The sequence below is a fragment of the Gossypium hirsutum genome, chromosome A10, assembly GCF_007990345.1.
Source record: "Gossypium hirsutum isolate 1008001.06 chromosome A10, Gossypium_hirsutum_v2.1, whole genome shotgun sequence".
Lineage (NCBI taxonomy): Eukaryota > Viridiplantae > Streptophyta > Magnoliopsida > Malvales > Malvaceae > Gossypium > Gossypium hirsutum.
In genome coordinates, this window is record NC_053433.1 from 102951901 (window position 1) to 102964623 (window position 12723).

Sequence of the window (12723 nt, forward strand, 5' to 3'; positions counted from 1 at the left end):
AAAAATCTTGGGACAAATTGCACGCAAATACGCAATCCATGACCATGAGAGTGACAAAGACGTGGAGTTTGATGTTTGACTTTGGACTTTGAACAGCCTGCCTTGCTTCCACGATTTTGCTTTTTATTTCTAGGACCAACACTTTCCATCTCTTGACACGTGGTTCCTATGCACTGAACCAATTCCTGACACGTGGAGCGGTGGGATCGGCCATATTTTCATCTCCAACTCTATATAAATCCACCGCTTCCATGCTCCAACTCTGAAACCAACATGGAAACAGCTTCCAAAACCATGTCAAACTCAAACTCATAATTGCTGTCACTCGGGGATGCCATTAGGTTTTAGAGGTTTGCAGGGTCATGGTTTAAATACTAAGCCAAAGCAGCGTTATGGTGATGCAGTAGCAGCAAGGTGTGCGGCTTGGGATTCAGGGCTTCTGGCTGAGTTAGAAAGAGAACTGGAGGCTAAAGAAGAAGAAGAATGGGTGAAAGTGGGAAGGCTGAGAGAGAAATGCAAGGAAAGGAAAGGAACGGTGGAGTTGTTGGAGTGTTTGGAAAGGGAAGCAATACAAGGGGAAGACCATGGAAGAGAAGCTAGTGATTACAATAGAAGGGCCCAGATCTTTGATAAGAGTTCCAAGGTTTTCCGGGCTCTCAAAGCACGCACCCAACCTACTCACTCTCAAAACTCTTGATTCCCTTTTTCTTTTTTAATGTAATTGTAGTGATTCTAATCTACAAAGTGAAAATAATGTCACCCCAAATGGCTTTTCCCCTTCTGTTCAATGTATTTAACTTGTAGCAACTTGAAAAGCATATAAAGTAGCTTATGGAACTTTTATAGAATATGATTCTCTTGTATATATAAGTATATCCCAGACAGGGCATGTTAAACTCTGCATTGCATGACACAACTTAGATTAAGACTAGATTATGTTGTAAACCGACTAACATTAACATGATGCTGAGGCATTAGGCAGGGACAAAGGTGAAAACTGAACTGAAGATGAATTCAACCTTAACCCCTCCAAAACCTATGTGCATTCATTTCATACAAAAATGGCGGACATAATCTTCCAATCAACCACAAACTAACGAATAAATCAAGGAAGTTGTTCGTCCTCTTATAGCTAATTCTTTCCGACCAGCTAAGTCTAAGCTGAAGCTGAATCATTGGTTTGGATTTGGTCACTCTTTATACTATCTGCCTTGGCTGCTGGTCTCCGACCCTTATCAGGACCGCCGATAATTCCCCAGGCCTCAAACTGTCTCTGTCGTGCCCTTGCCCTTTCTTTCTCTTCTTCAGACTTCGTTGAGTAACAATAGGGACATGAAACCCCATACTCCCACTCTGGTGCTTCCATATCTGCATCACTAACAGGCTGCTTACACCCATAGCAAAGCTTGAAATTTCCTTGTATAAGACCATGCTCGACAGCAACTCGCTTGTCAAACACGAAGCACTCGCCCTCCCACAGGCTCTCCGTTTTCGGGATTTCCTCTAGGTACTTCAAAATCCCACCTTTCAGATGATAGACCTGATCAAAGAATGGCACGTTATCTTTGGTTGAATGTAGATTTAAGAAGAGGTCTTTACTTCTACAGATGGTCATTCAAAAATAATTCCCCAAAATAATCAATATTATGAAGGATCGGAAGGAAAAGCACCTCCTCGAAACCTTTGCTGAGCATAAAACTTGTCGCTTTCTCACATCGAATACCTCCCGTGCAGTACATTGCAACCCTCTTTGGCATTTTTGGTTTTGAAATCTCTGCATCTTCATTGATGCTTTCATTTGATCTTTCCTTCTCCATTTCTGCATGCTCTACGTTTGCAGCATCAGGTTGGAACTGTTCCTCCACCCAAGATGGGAAATCACGGAATGCTGTCGTGCATGGATCAACTGCTCCTTTGAACATCCCAATTCTAGTTTCATAGTTATTGCGAACGTCAATTACCACCTAAAATGCAAGTAAATAAGAAACAAGATAATCAAATTAGGTTAAATTCCTCCACAGCTCCACTAACCTCTAAAAGGTCATAAAAATGGGGGTAATTAGACTATTCAAAAAATAAATAAAAAAAGGGAATTCTATCTCAAACTAAGATGTCTCAACTTATCTAAACCAATCAAAGCAGAGCTGAAAGTTTTGATAGCACAGCAAGTCATTATTATTATTTTGCCAATTTTCAAATAAAAGAATGCCAGTTATTGAAGCCTTTACCGGCTAATCGGCTTAATATTGAAGTCAAATGAGTTTGCAGTAAACCAAAAGGAAATGTAGCAGCAGAAAACTCATGACAGGCACACTCGTACCGAACAAAAAATCAAAATTTGATTTTATCATTCTTTAGAATTTGGAACAATAAACATCCAAAATCAAAGTACTAGAGGAATACAAAGTGCATTTCTTAGTTTCACGTCCTTGCTTTTTAATAAAGGTGAATATCAATATAAAATTATGATCTTTCCTGGAAGGACTACTAAACCAATTCCATTGTAAGAAAAAAAAAAAAACTGTTAACTGCTACGAATATTATCCCACTATGCCATAACAGAATAAACACATCATCATGCTAAGCATGAACTTGCTGACTCGAAAGTAAAACTAAAATAAGAAAGCTAGTGAGGTCTCTAAACAATTGGATAAACCTTCCAATTAGAATGTTAATGTGAAAGAGCAATGCTTGAAGACAAAAAGAAGCATCATGAAAGCCGGATTGAACTTTGAACGCTAAATAATGATATGTGAAATCCTGAAAAATGAATCAGGAAATCACAATGTAGTGACCAAAAGCAGCAACATAGTTCGCTTACTCACAGTATCTGGATCACTGATTAAAGCATTCCAATCCCCTGGACTAACATACTTTCCAACCTTTTCAATCGGAGATACATCTGGCATTCCAAGAGTAACAATCTGCTTAAACAAGAACAGAAGAAAAAAAAGTGTTATAAAATATTTACTTAACACAAATCGTAACAAAAAGGTGACGCTTCAAAACAAAATACCTCTTTCTTCAACTTTACTCGCACATGGTCCCATCGAAAGGGTGCGTCCTCACCTGCTGCAAGAGGAGAGCTACTAGAATGTCCATGATGGATAGCTTCCTGCTCAGGACTAACCGGGGACTCTATCTGCCTCAACCCCTTTAGACGGTCATCGGTTTGGATGAACATAAGGACTCTTTCCACTGATTCTCGTGTACCACAAATGCTGCCATTAATCCCTTCACGAGCTAGAATGATACCACCTGAAACATACTGATGGGATCAACTTGGTAAGGCAGGAATGGGATGAAGGCATTAAGTCGCATGAACTACATGGAATATGAACAAATAAAATGTCAAGATGGCAAAATATGCGAAAACAGCATGCCAAGAATATACAAGGTGCATAAGATTAACAGCTAAATACTTTTCATACAGCTCAATCCAAGAACAAGTATTAGCATTTACATTCCATAACAAAAAGCGGGAAAATATTTTTAAAAAAAATTTGTATGCTCCACCAGTGGCAGTGAGCTTCGATATATTAAAAAAACAATTTTTATTTAAAAGAAGAAAATTCCCATGCTTTAAAAGCAGAATTCAAGGTAAAAACATGAAATAGAACTCTAAATATCAACCAACATTCCTCAAACTATCTAAAACAACTTATACTTACAAAAGATAAACCGTAAAGCACAAGAACAAGAATAGAGAGTGAAGAAATGAGGAGTACCAGGTCCTGGCAGAGTTGCCTCAAGGGCTTGCGCAAATCAGCATGGTCTGGGAAATCAGCAAACTTATAGAAGGAAACGACCACGAGTGATTGAGAGTCGGATGACTGCGGTGGGTGCGGATCTGAAGTGGGAATGGGATCAGCACCCGTGGTGGCAGAGAAGCACATGGACAGTGTCATCCTCTGAGGGTGAGAGGAAGCGCAAAAACCAGAGAGAGGAGAGTTGAAGGGTAGAACAAACAAGGGTTGAGGAGAAGAATTAAGGTGGTAAAGTTTAGGGTTTGAGAAAAATAGAGAAGATGATGATGGTGAGGATGAAGATAGCATCCTCAGGGCCAGCAATAGAGGTGATCCACACCTTAGCATCATGTGATATGATATACTGAGCATGGGCATTGGCCTATATATTATTGGGGTGAAAGAACATCAAAATGGGTTCACTCTAAGCCCATTATATTTACAAATATTTAATTTTTCTTTGCCAATTTCAATATATTTAGATTAAGCTATTCTAATTATTATTTTCAATTTCGAATTTAAATAATGGATATTTGAATTTATTTTATTATTGTAGATAATAAATTTGGATTTCAACATATCTCAATTTCAATTCAAACATGCATATGATTCTCAGATAAATATTTACCATCCGAAAAATGGAAAAAATAGAGTCTTTGTCTAAAAAAATATGTTGAGAAATGGTGGATGTATAGAACCTTTCAACGAGATAGTGCTTTTTCAACTCTTTCAAAACGGAATCTATTCCAAACATATATGCCATGGTTCCTTACTTCGACAGGGTACAAATATCTAAATTTGAAACTTTTATATACTTTTCAAACCTATTGTTAAAGTCGGAATAGAAGAGCACTCATCTTAGGGTGGGCTTACTACTTAGATGCTTTCAGCAGTTATCCGCTCCGCACTTGGCTACCCAGCGTTTACCGTGGGCACGATAACTGGTACACCAGAAGTGCGTCCTTCCCGGTCCTCTCGTACTAGGGAAAGGTCCTCTCGATGCTCTAACGCCCACACCGGATATGGACCGAACTATCTCACGACGTTCTGAACCCAGCTCACGTACCGCTTTAATGGGCGAACAGCCCAACCCTTGGAACATACTACAGCCCCAGGTGGCGAAGAGCCGACATCGAGGTGCCAAACCTTCCCGTCGATGTGAGCTCTTGGGGAAGATCCCGCCTACAATTTTTATAATGTCAAAGGAAGAGAAAGAAATGTTCTGCACGGTGTTGAAGGATATAAAGATTCCGGATGCGTATGCATCAAATATATCTCGATGTTTAAGTCTTAAAGATCGAAGACTATATTCATTAAAATCACATGACTATCACATCTTGATGCAAGATCTACTTCCAGTTGCTTTACGGTGCTGTATGTCAAAGAAGGTAATATCCTGTATAATTGAACTGTCCAATATAATGAAAGCAATTTGTGGCAAAGTTCTGAATGTTGAAGAACTTGAAAAAGTACAAGATCAAGCTGCTTTGACATTATGCAATTTGGAGAAGATCTTTCCACCTTCCTTCTTCGCTATTATGGTGCATCTTGCCATTCATCTCCCTCGTGAAGTAATAATTGGTAGGCCGATTTTCTATCGTTGGATGTATCCAATTGAAAGGTGCTAATTTATTTCAAAAGCATTCACCTTTATACCTATAGTTACCAGTTTTGATAATGTTGTATATGGTGTTTAGGTTCCTAAGCAAATTGAAGTCTTATTGCCGTAACAAGCGTTATCCGGAAGGATCAATTGCTGAAGGCTACTTGGCAGAGGAGTGTATGACATTCTGTTCTAGATATTTAGAAGATTTTGAAACAAGATTGAATAGACCAAGTAGAAATGCCGGACTCAATGATCCTAGCTTGGCCGAAACTTATTTATTTCAAAGTTATAGAGAACTAATCGGCAAAGTTGAAATTGCAGAATTAGATGACCGATCTTGGATACAAGCACATAGATATGTTATTTTCCACCACGATGCACTTGAACAATTACGCAAGTAAGTTCTAGAATATGATAAATATTCATCTTTTTTTGATTTGTTTATTTTTTAAAGAATTAAACATGTTTTTAACATAGTGAGTACAAACAAGTCTTAAGATCTCGTTCACGCTCACGAAGATTACAACATCGCGAGATTAATAGGTTATTCCCAGAATCTTTTCATGAATGGTTAAGCCAAACGGTATGCAACTTAACATTTTATTGACAAATAATAATGTTTTCTCATAACATTTACAATTACTCAATTTACTTTTGATTCAATAGGTTTGGAGTGGGAATGTCGTTAATGACGAAGTTAAATGACTTTCCCAAGGTCCGAATCGAGTAGTAAAAAGATATAGTGGTTTCATCATGAATGGATTCAGATTTCATACCAAATATCGCGAGAGATTGAAGAGAACTCAAAATTGTGGAGTAGTTGTTAATTCTTTAATTACAAGTTACGCTAGTGCTAGGGACAGTAATCCTGTCGAGGGAAATGTGGAGTATTACGGACTTCTAACCGACATTATTGAGTTGGATTACTATGGAAAATGGAAAATTGTCTTATTTCGATGTGATTGGACTGATGCTAATACTGCTCGCGGAATTAAAAATGATCAGTTTGGTTTTACAATGGTGAATTTCTCTCGATTAATTCACACTGGAGAACATTTGATAGACGAGCCGTATGTATTTTCTTCTCAAGTTAAACAAGTTTTTTACTCGAAAGATCCAATTGATGAGGGTTGGTACGTTGTACTCCGAAACACCCCTAGAGACTTGTTTGACATGGGGAATGGAAGTAGAGATGACATCGTTGAAAGATCAGAAACTTTGCCTTTCCTAGAACAAAACTTAAATGAAAATATCCTTAGTACTAGTACACAATTTCAATGGGTTCTTCAGGATGTGGACGAAGATATTTATGATTTATGATGTAGTAAGATTTTATGATTTTTTATTTATATGTAATGTTATAATTTTAACATTGGTCATGTTATATAATTTAACTATTTTATATTTACTATTGTTGTTATTTCTTACTAAAATTTTAACTATTTTATGTGTTGCAAGAAAAATGCCTAGAAGAAGATTAAGAGATCTTAGTATTGTACAGAATACTACAAATTCGGAAGAAGTAAGTACTGAACAGCAGACAGTTGTTGGATCTTCAAGCGTGCCGGAGACACTTGACGAGTCTGTGGAATTTCAAAGTAATGTTAAGTTTATTTTACAAATTGTTTTAAATTTTATTACTGGTTTATTTTTAAATTTCAATATAGTAATAATATATTGTTTTTCAGCTGAAAATGGTAGGACGCGCAGAGGTCGAGGACGTACGCTCCTAACAGATTTATATAACTTAAATTCTATCGAGCGTGTCAAAGTAACTAGAAACAGCCATGGTCAGCTTGTTGGATAAGAAGCTCGACTTTTAGCAGGCTATTTGGGCATTATAGCATGAAATGCCAATATGTTGCCCATCAACTACGAATCATGGCATAACATGCCTGATAGCAATAAAAATCAAGCTTTCTCTAATATTAAGGTAACAAAACGTTAATGTAATTTATAATATTTTGGTTTAAGTTTCATTTATATTTAATTCCTAAACTTGTGTTTTTTAGGAGAGGTTTGCTTTAGAGGTCTCTGATGCCTATATCAAGAAGGCATTGGGTAAAAAATGGAGAGACCATAAAAGCAGTTTGAAAAAAGAATATTTTAAAAAACCCATAAGCCTCGAAGAAAAATTGCAAAATGTCCCACTAGGAATGCTGAGGTACCAATGGGAAGATGCGGTTCGATTTTGGAATTTGAAGAAAGGAGAGGTATTATGTACTTGCAAACTCTTATAAATTTTTCGGTTTATAGTATTTACTATATACGTAATAATAATTTCATTATGTAGGACCGTGAGCGAGTTGGAACAAGCAGCAGGCAAAAACAAAAATTTACGTACACGGCAGGGTCGAGAAGTTTTGCTTGTGTAGCTCAGGCCACGGTACTATGGATTTATTAATTCTGTCAAGTATTAATGACTTTTTACTATTAAATAATATTTTTACTACTATATTGTAGGAAGCCTCATCTGGTCAAAAAGTTGGACGCCTTCAGCTTTTTGACATTACGCATAGGAAAAAAGATGGAACTCCGATGACATTTGAGGCTGCAGAAATTATGGTATATTTACTTAATAAAATTTGACATTATAAATATTTATAATATTTAATTATAATGTTTTAATTCGTCGTTTTTATTAGTTTAATTTAAATAATGTTATGTTGTATTCCTTTTTATTGTATATTTCGTTTCTAACTCTTTGACTAATTTATTAGGAGAAACTAAAAGATAAGAAGACAGAGTATGAAACGACTGCTTCGACTGATAGTTCTGTTAATTTTGAGGATATTGATAGCAGAATTATTAATGAAGTTTTGGGTCCTGAAAGGTATGTCGGGTTAGATTTCAAGGATCTGGTGTTAACCCGGCCCAATATTTCGGATCCACCTCGCACCAATACATGCCTTCCGGGAGTCAAAGTCAAGCTGAAGTTCAGAGGCTAAAAGATCAGATAGTTCAGATACAAGCTACCACAGATGAGCAAATTTCTCAACTTAGAACGGAGGCAGCAGCGCAGGAGACGGAGGCAGCGGCGAGGGAGGCGGAGCAGAACATAAAATACAATGAACTCCAACTACAGCTTCAGTCTATGATGACTATATTCCAACAATTTCAAAATCCGTCATCTTAGACATTTGTTTTCTTGTAACTTTTAAAATTATTGTAAGAATATTTTGAATATTCATTTACAATTTATATAATATATTTTTCGTATAATTTTGTATTATTTAAATTTGCGGGTTTTGGTTGGATTTCATGGTATATTTGCTGTTTTTGGTTGAATTTCTTGCAGGAGGTTTGGATATAGGTGCAAAAATACCTATTGCAAAACTGGGCAAATTAGCGGCCGTTTTTATAAAAGCACCGCTAAATATCATGACTTTTAGCGGCGTTTTTTTAAAAAAGCGCGCTAAAAGTCCTGGTCTTTAGCGGCACTTTTTTCAAACAAACGCCGCTAATTTTAGAGGCGTTACATATAACGACGTCCCAAGCACCGCTAATACTTTTAGCGGCGTTACATATAGCGACGTTTTTTGCGGCGCTTTAGCAGCGCTTAAAAACGCCGCTAAAAGTCTATTTTCCTGTAGTATCCCTTTGAAAGCTTTGGAAGACTCTTTTACCTTGTATACATTTTTAGATTAAACTATGCATGATAGATACTTGGCTGAAGTATGTAAAGTCATGAAGTTGGTTAAATTTGGTAAATTTTATGACTTCAGTATGTGTTCTGAATGTGTTAAATGTCATTAATTGTACAATATCATGTTTATGAGATTAAAGTGTCAAAAAGAGGTAAGTTAAAAGGTAAAGCTAAAGTGAGTTGAAATGAGTTGTAGCTAGTTTGACAATACTTTTGATAAGTATTTTTGAAAATTTTAGTTTAAAATTTGAGTGTTTATCATATGTCTATTTTAGACATGTTATTATCAAGTAACAAATATACATTTAAATAATATTTAAATTAATTAATATTATTATATTTTAGTAAGAATATAAAAAAATTATTATAACTTGTTAATATTTTAATATATGAAATATAAATTTTAAATATTTTTAAGCAATAAATATTAATTATTTATAAAATTTAATTAGAATATATAAACTATATTTTAAATATTTAATTATAATCATTAAATATTTTTAATTAGTATTTTAAAAAATATATTTTTTATTTTTAATTAATGATTTTAACACATCTGTAATTAATTACTAAGAAAAAAAGGGAAAGTACTATGTTATTGGAGGGGTGAAAAAATAATTAAGCACTAAAAGTGTTTTTGGGAGAATAAAAGCTAAAAATTTTAGCTTCTCTTTTCCAGAAGTGATTTTCAAAAACACTTCTGAAAAATTAAAAATTTCAACTAAAAGCAGCTTATTTAACAAAGGTTTTTTTTTCCAAATGCGCTTTTGGAGCCAGAAGTGTTTTTTTTAAGCACTGCAGAACAAGCCAATGTGATGATTATATGAATTGGGAAATATGCACTTATTATAATGAATGGATAAATGAATGAGTCACAAATTAACTCGAAAGATAAATTTATTCATTCGAGTTGATTTGAAAAATTAAATAATTTGAATAACTCGATCAATATATTTAAAATTTAAAAAAAAATTCGAGTCAAATCAAATTTTACTCATCTTTAATTTTACTATAATTAAATCGAAAACTAATGGTTTAATCGTTTTCACCATCAATTTAATTCAATTCCATACTATTGATGACCATATAAATAATTTGTGTTGATTTGATTAAGCTTGTAATTAGATTATTCTATAAAAATATCAATATTCATGAGTTGTTAGCAACAAGTTTAAGGGACGTTTGGGTCAAAGAATGTAAGATTACCCTGTGAAATGTTAGGCATGTTCAATTACTGGTAGTTTCAATTCTCATAAAATAATAATAAATTATGATAATTTCTATTTTTATTTCAATTTATATATTAATAAGTAAATACACTATGTAAAAATAAATTTATAGATCATAATTATAATATTTATGAAAAGTGATTGGACCACAAACCATAATTTATAGATCATAATTACAATCATAATTAATATGTTAATAAATAAATATTTAGAGTAAATATAATAATTATAATTTTAAAGTATGGCGTCTACTATTTTTCATCAAAAAAAAAAAGAGAAAATTTTGTTTTCAATTAAACCTAAATTTCATTTGGAAAAAACGATTAAAATAATGAAATAAGGATAAATTGGTCTAAAATTTAAGATTATATTCATAATCTAATATAACCTAAAAAATAGGTGGTGTTGAGGTTACCTTCAAATCTTATCATATCCTACATTTTTTTATCTGAATTTTATATAAAAAGATAAAAAAAAACCTTTAAATTAATATTTATTGCCTTATTAAAATAACAACCTTTTATTAATTTAACAACTAAATTAGGATCTAGTCATACGTGGCATCAACGTCAAAATCTTTATATGTAATATAGATTCTAGTGTTAATAATATTTTTAATATATATATATTTTTAAAAGGAAATTTGATATTTTATTATTAATAATTTATTTAATTTAAAATTTTGATCTTTTTTATATTAATAGTATGTAATCTATATTTTGTTAGAAAAATTCAATTAGACTTTTAGGATTTAAAATATATGTAAAAACCAAATGAAAATTTAGTCAAAAAATTAGGATTTTCAAATAAATCATAATCAAATGAAAATAAAATTTCAAAATCTTTTTAGTGATTTTGAAACCAAACAAAATCAATGATTTTGAAGTCAAACAAAATAATAATAATAAAAAGATTTTGAGATTTTGAAATATATCAATTTTTTTCTTTTGTTTAAGGGTAAAAAAATCCCTTAGTAGAAATAAAAATAAAAATGCAGCTAAGCACTTAAAGAAAAAAAAAAGTTCTTCTTATTGACTATCTGAGTACTTAGTGGTTTCCAAAGAAATCAATTAGGTGTTTTTATTAACGAAAATAGTTAATTGATCAATTTGACCGCTACCATTGCTAATGTGGTAAACAGCGTTAATGTGATAAACTAACATGTAAAACAGTGCTGACCTAGGATGCTACATCAGCAAAAAATTAAAAAAAAATTGTGTATGCAGACGTGACATGTAACGTCAACAAAAAATTATAAAATATTTTAAAATTAATAAAAATATATATTCATTTAGAATGAACTTGGACAATCATTTGTTCAGATTCATTCAAGATGAGTACAAAATTATAATATTTTTTAAAAAATTGTAAAATTTGTTAAAAATTACTAAAAATTATAAAAATTTAAATATGTAAAAAAATATTATAATATTACAATTCTAGTAAAAATGCAAAAGAAGATGCCATGAAAGCATTAAAATTACGAAAGCTTGCAAAAAATTAAACGAAAGTCATGAGTCAAAATGAAAAGGGTGCCGTGCAATCGAGAAAACAAAAACAAAAACAAAAATATAAAATATATATAAGGAAAATAACTATTAATGTTTTTATAAATTATAATTTTTTGTAATTTTTATATATTTTTTACATATTTAAATTTTTATAATACTTTTTATACTTTCTAGTAATATTTAATAATTTTTATAATTTTGTATTCATCTTAAATGAATCTGGACACTGGTTGTCTAGATTCAAATGAATTTTGACAAGTACTTGTCTAAGTTCATTCTATATGTATATATATATTTTTATTACTTTTAAAATATTTTTATAATATTTTTGCTGATATGACATGCCATGTCAGCATATCATGTAAGCGTCTTTGCCACATCAACAAAGTTAACGATCAAACTGGTCAACTGATACTTTTCGTTAACGAAGGGCCTAGTTGATTTTTTGAGGGGTCCCTAAAGACTCAATTGGATGAACTTTTTTTCCCTTTTATTTTTTTTTTACTAAAGGCTTTGTTGACATTTAAGGTTTTTTTTTTAAATATTGCATTTTATTTTGATAATTTATCTTCACTTGATAATTTTAGTGTTTATTATATTTGCAATTTACTATCAAGATTATATGATATAAGTTGAAATTGCATATGTTACGACCACAAAAAATGATAATTACAATTTGCAAGTTATGAATTAAAACAAAATAATGATTTAGGTCTACAACATAATACTTATGTTCAAGTCATTTTGGGTTATTTATTCTGATCGCATTGTTGATTTTTTATGGTCAAATCAAATTAGGTTAGATTTAGGTTGCTAACTTTTCAAGGTTAAATCTAGATGAGTCGAGTTCAAGTCGTTCAAGTCAAATTTCTGGATTCAAATCAAAATTGACAAATCCAATGGTATCAAAATATTTATATGATGTAAATATTAAGCGATGATAAATTAAAATAAATAATTTGACAGGATAATTTGTTTTGGCAAT

The 12723-nt window shown here is 32.5% G+C and overlaps 1 protein-coding gene and 1 long non-coding RNA gene across 2 annotated transcripts; one reads left to right on the forward strand and one right to left on the reverse strand.

Moving 5' to 3' along the window:
* Positions 1-843: 843 nt before the first annotated feature.
* LOC107896572 (rhodanese-like domain-containing protein 7) lies at positions 844-4112 on the reverse strand. The gene is made up of 5 exons (XM_016821769.2): positions 3729-4112; positions 3017-3268; positions 2826-2924; positions 1671-1964; positions 844-1540 (listed from the first exon to the last, which is right to left on the reverse strand). The coding sequence occupies exons 1-5, from the start codon at positions 4095-4097 to the stop codon at positions 1157-1159; spliced, it is 1398 nt and encodes a 465-aa protein (XP_016677258.1). The 5' UTR covers positions 4098-4112; the 3' UTR covers positions 844-1156.
* A 2755-nt stretch (positions 4113-6867) lies between these two features.
* On the forward strand, positions 6868-7379 carry LOC121207554 (uncharacterized). Its single transcript, XR_005902630.1, has 3 exons — positions 6868-6950; positions 7041-7285; positions 7365-7379. It is a non-coding gene; the product is annotated as an uncharacterized lncRNA (long non-coding RNA).
* Positions 7380-12723: the final 5344 nt, after the last annotated feature.

What these genes read in the sequence shown, in the direction of transcription:
- LOC107896572 (XM_016821769.2), bottom strand. Translation starts at nt 4,097, where the DNA reads ATGATGCTAAGGTGTGGATCACCTCTATTGCTGGCCCTGAGGATGCTA. An exon ending in GGCAACTCTGCCAGGACCTG is followed by an intron (nt 3,269 to 3,728) that starts GTACTCCTCATT and finishes TGATCCCATCAG; the next exon opens with TATGTTTCAGGTGGTATCAT. An exon ending in TAATCAGTGATCCAGATACT is followed by an intron (nt 1,965 to 2,825) that starts GTGAGTAAGCGA and finishes CTTGCATTTTAG; the next exon opens with GTGGTAATTGACGTTCGCAA.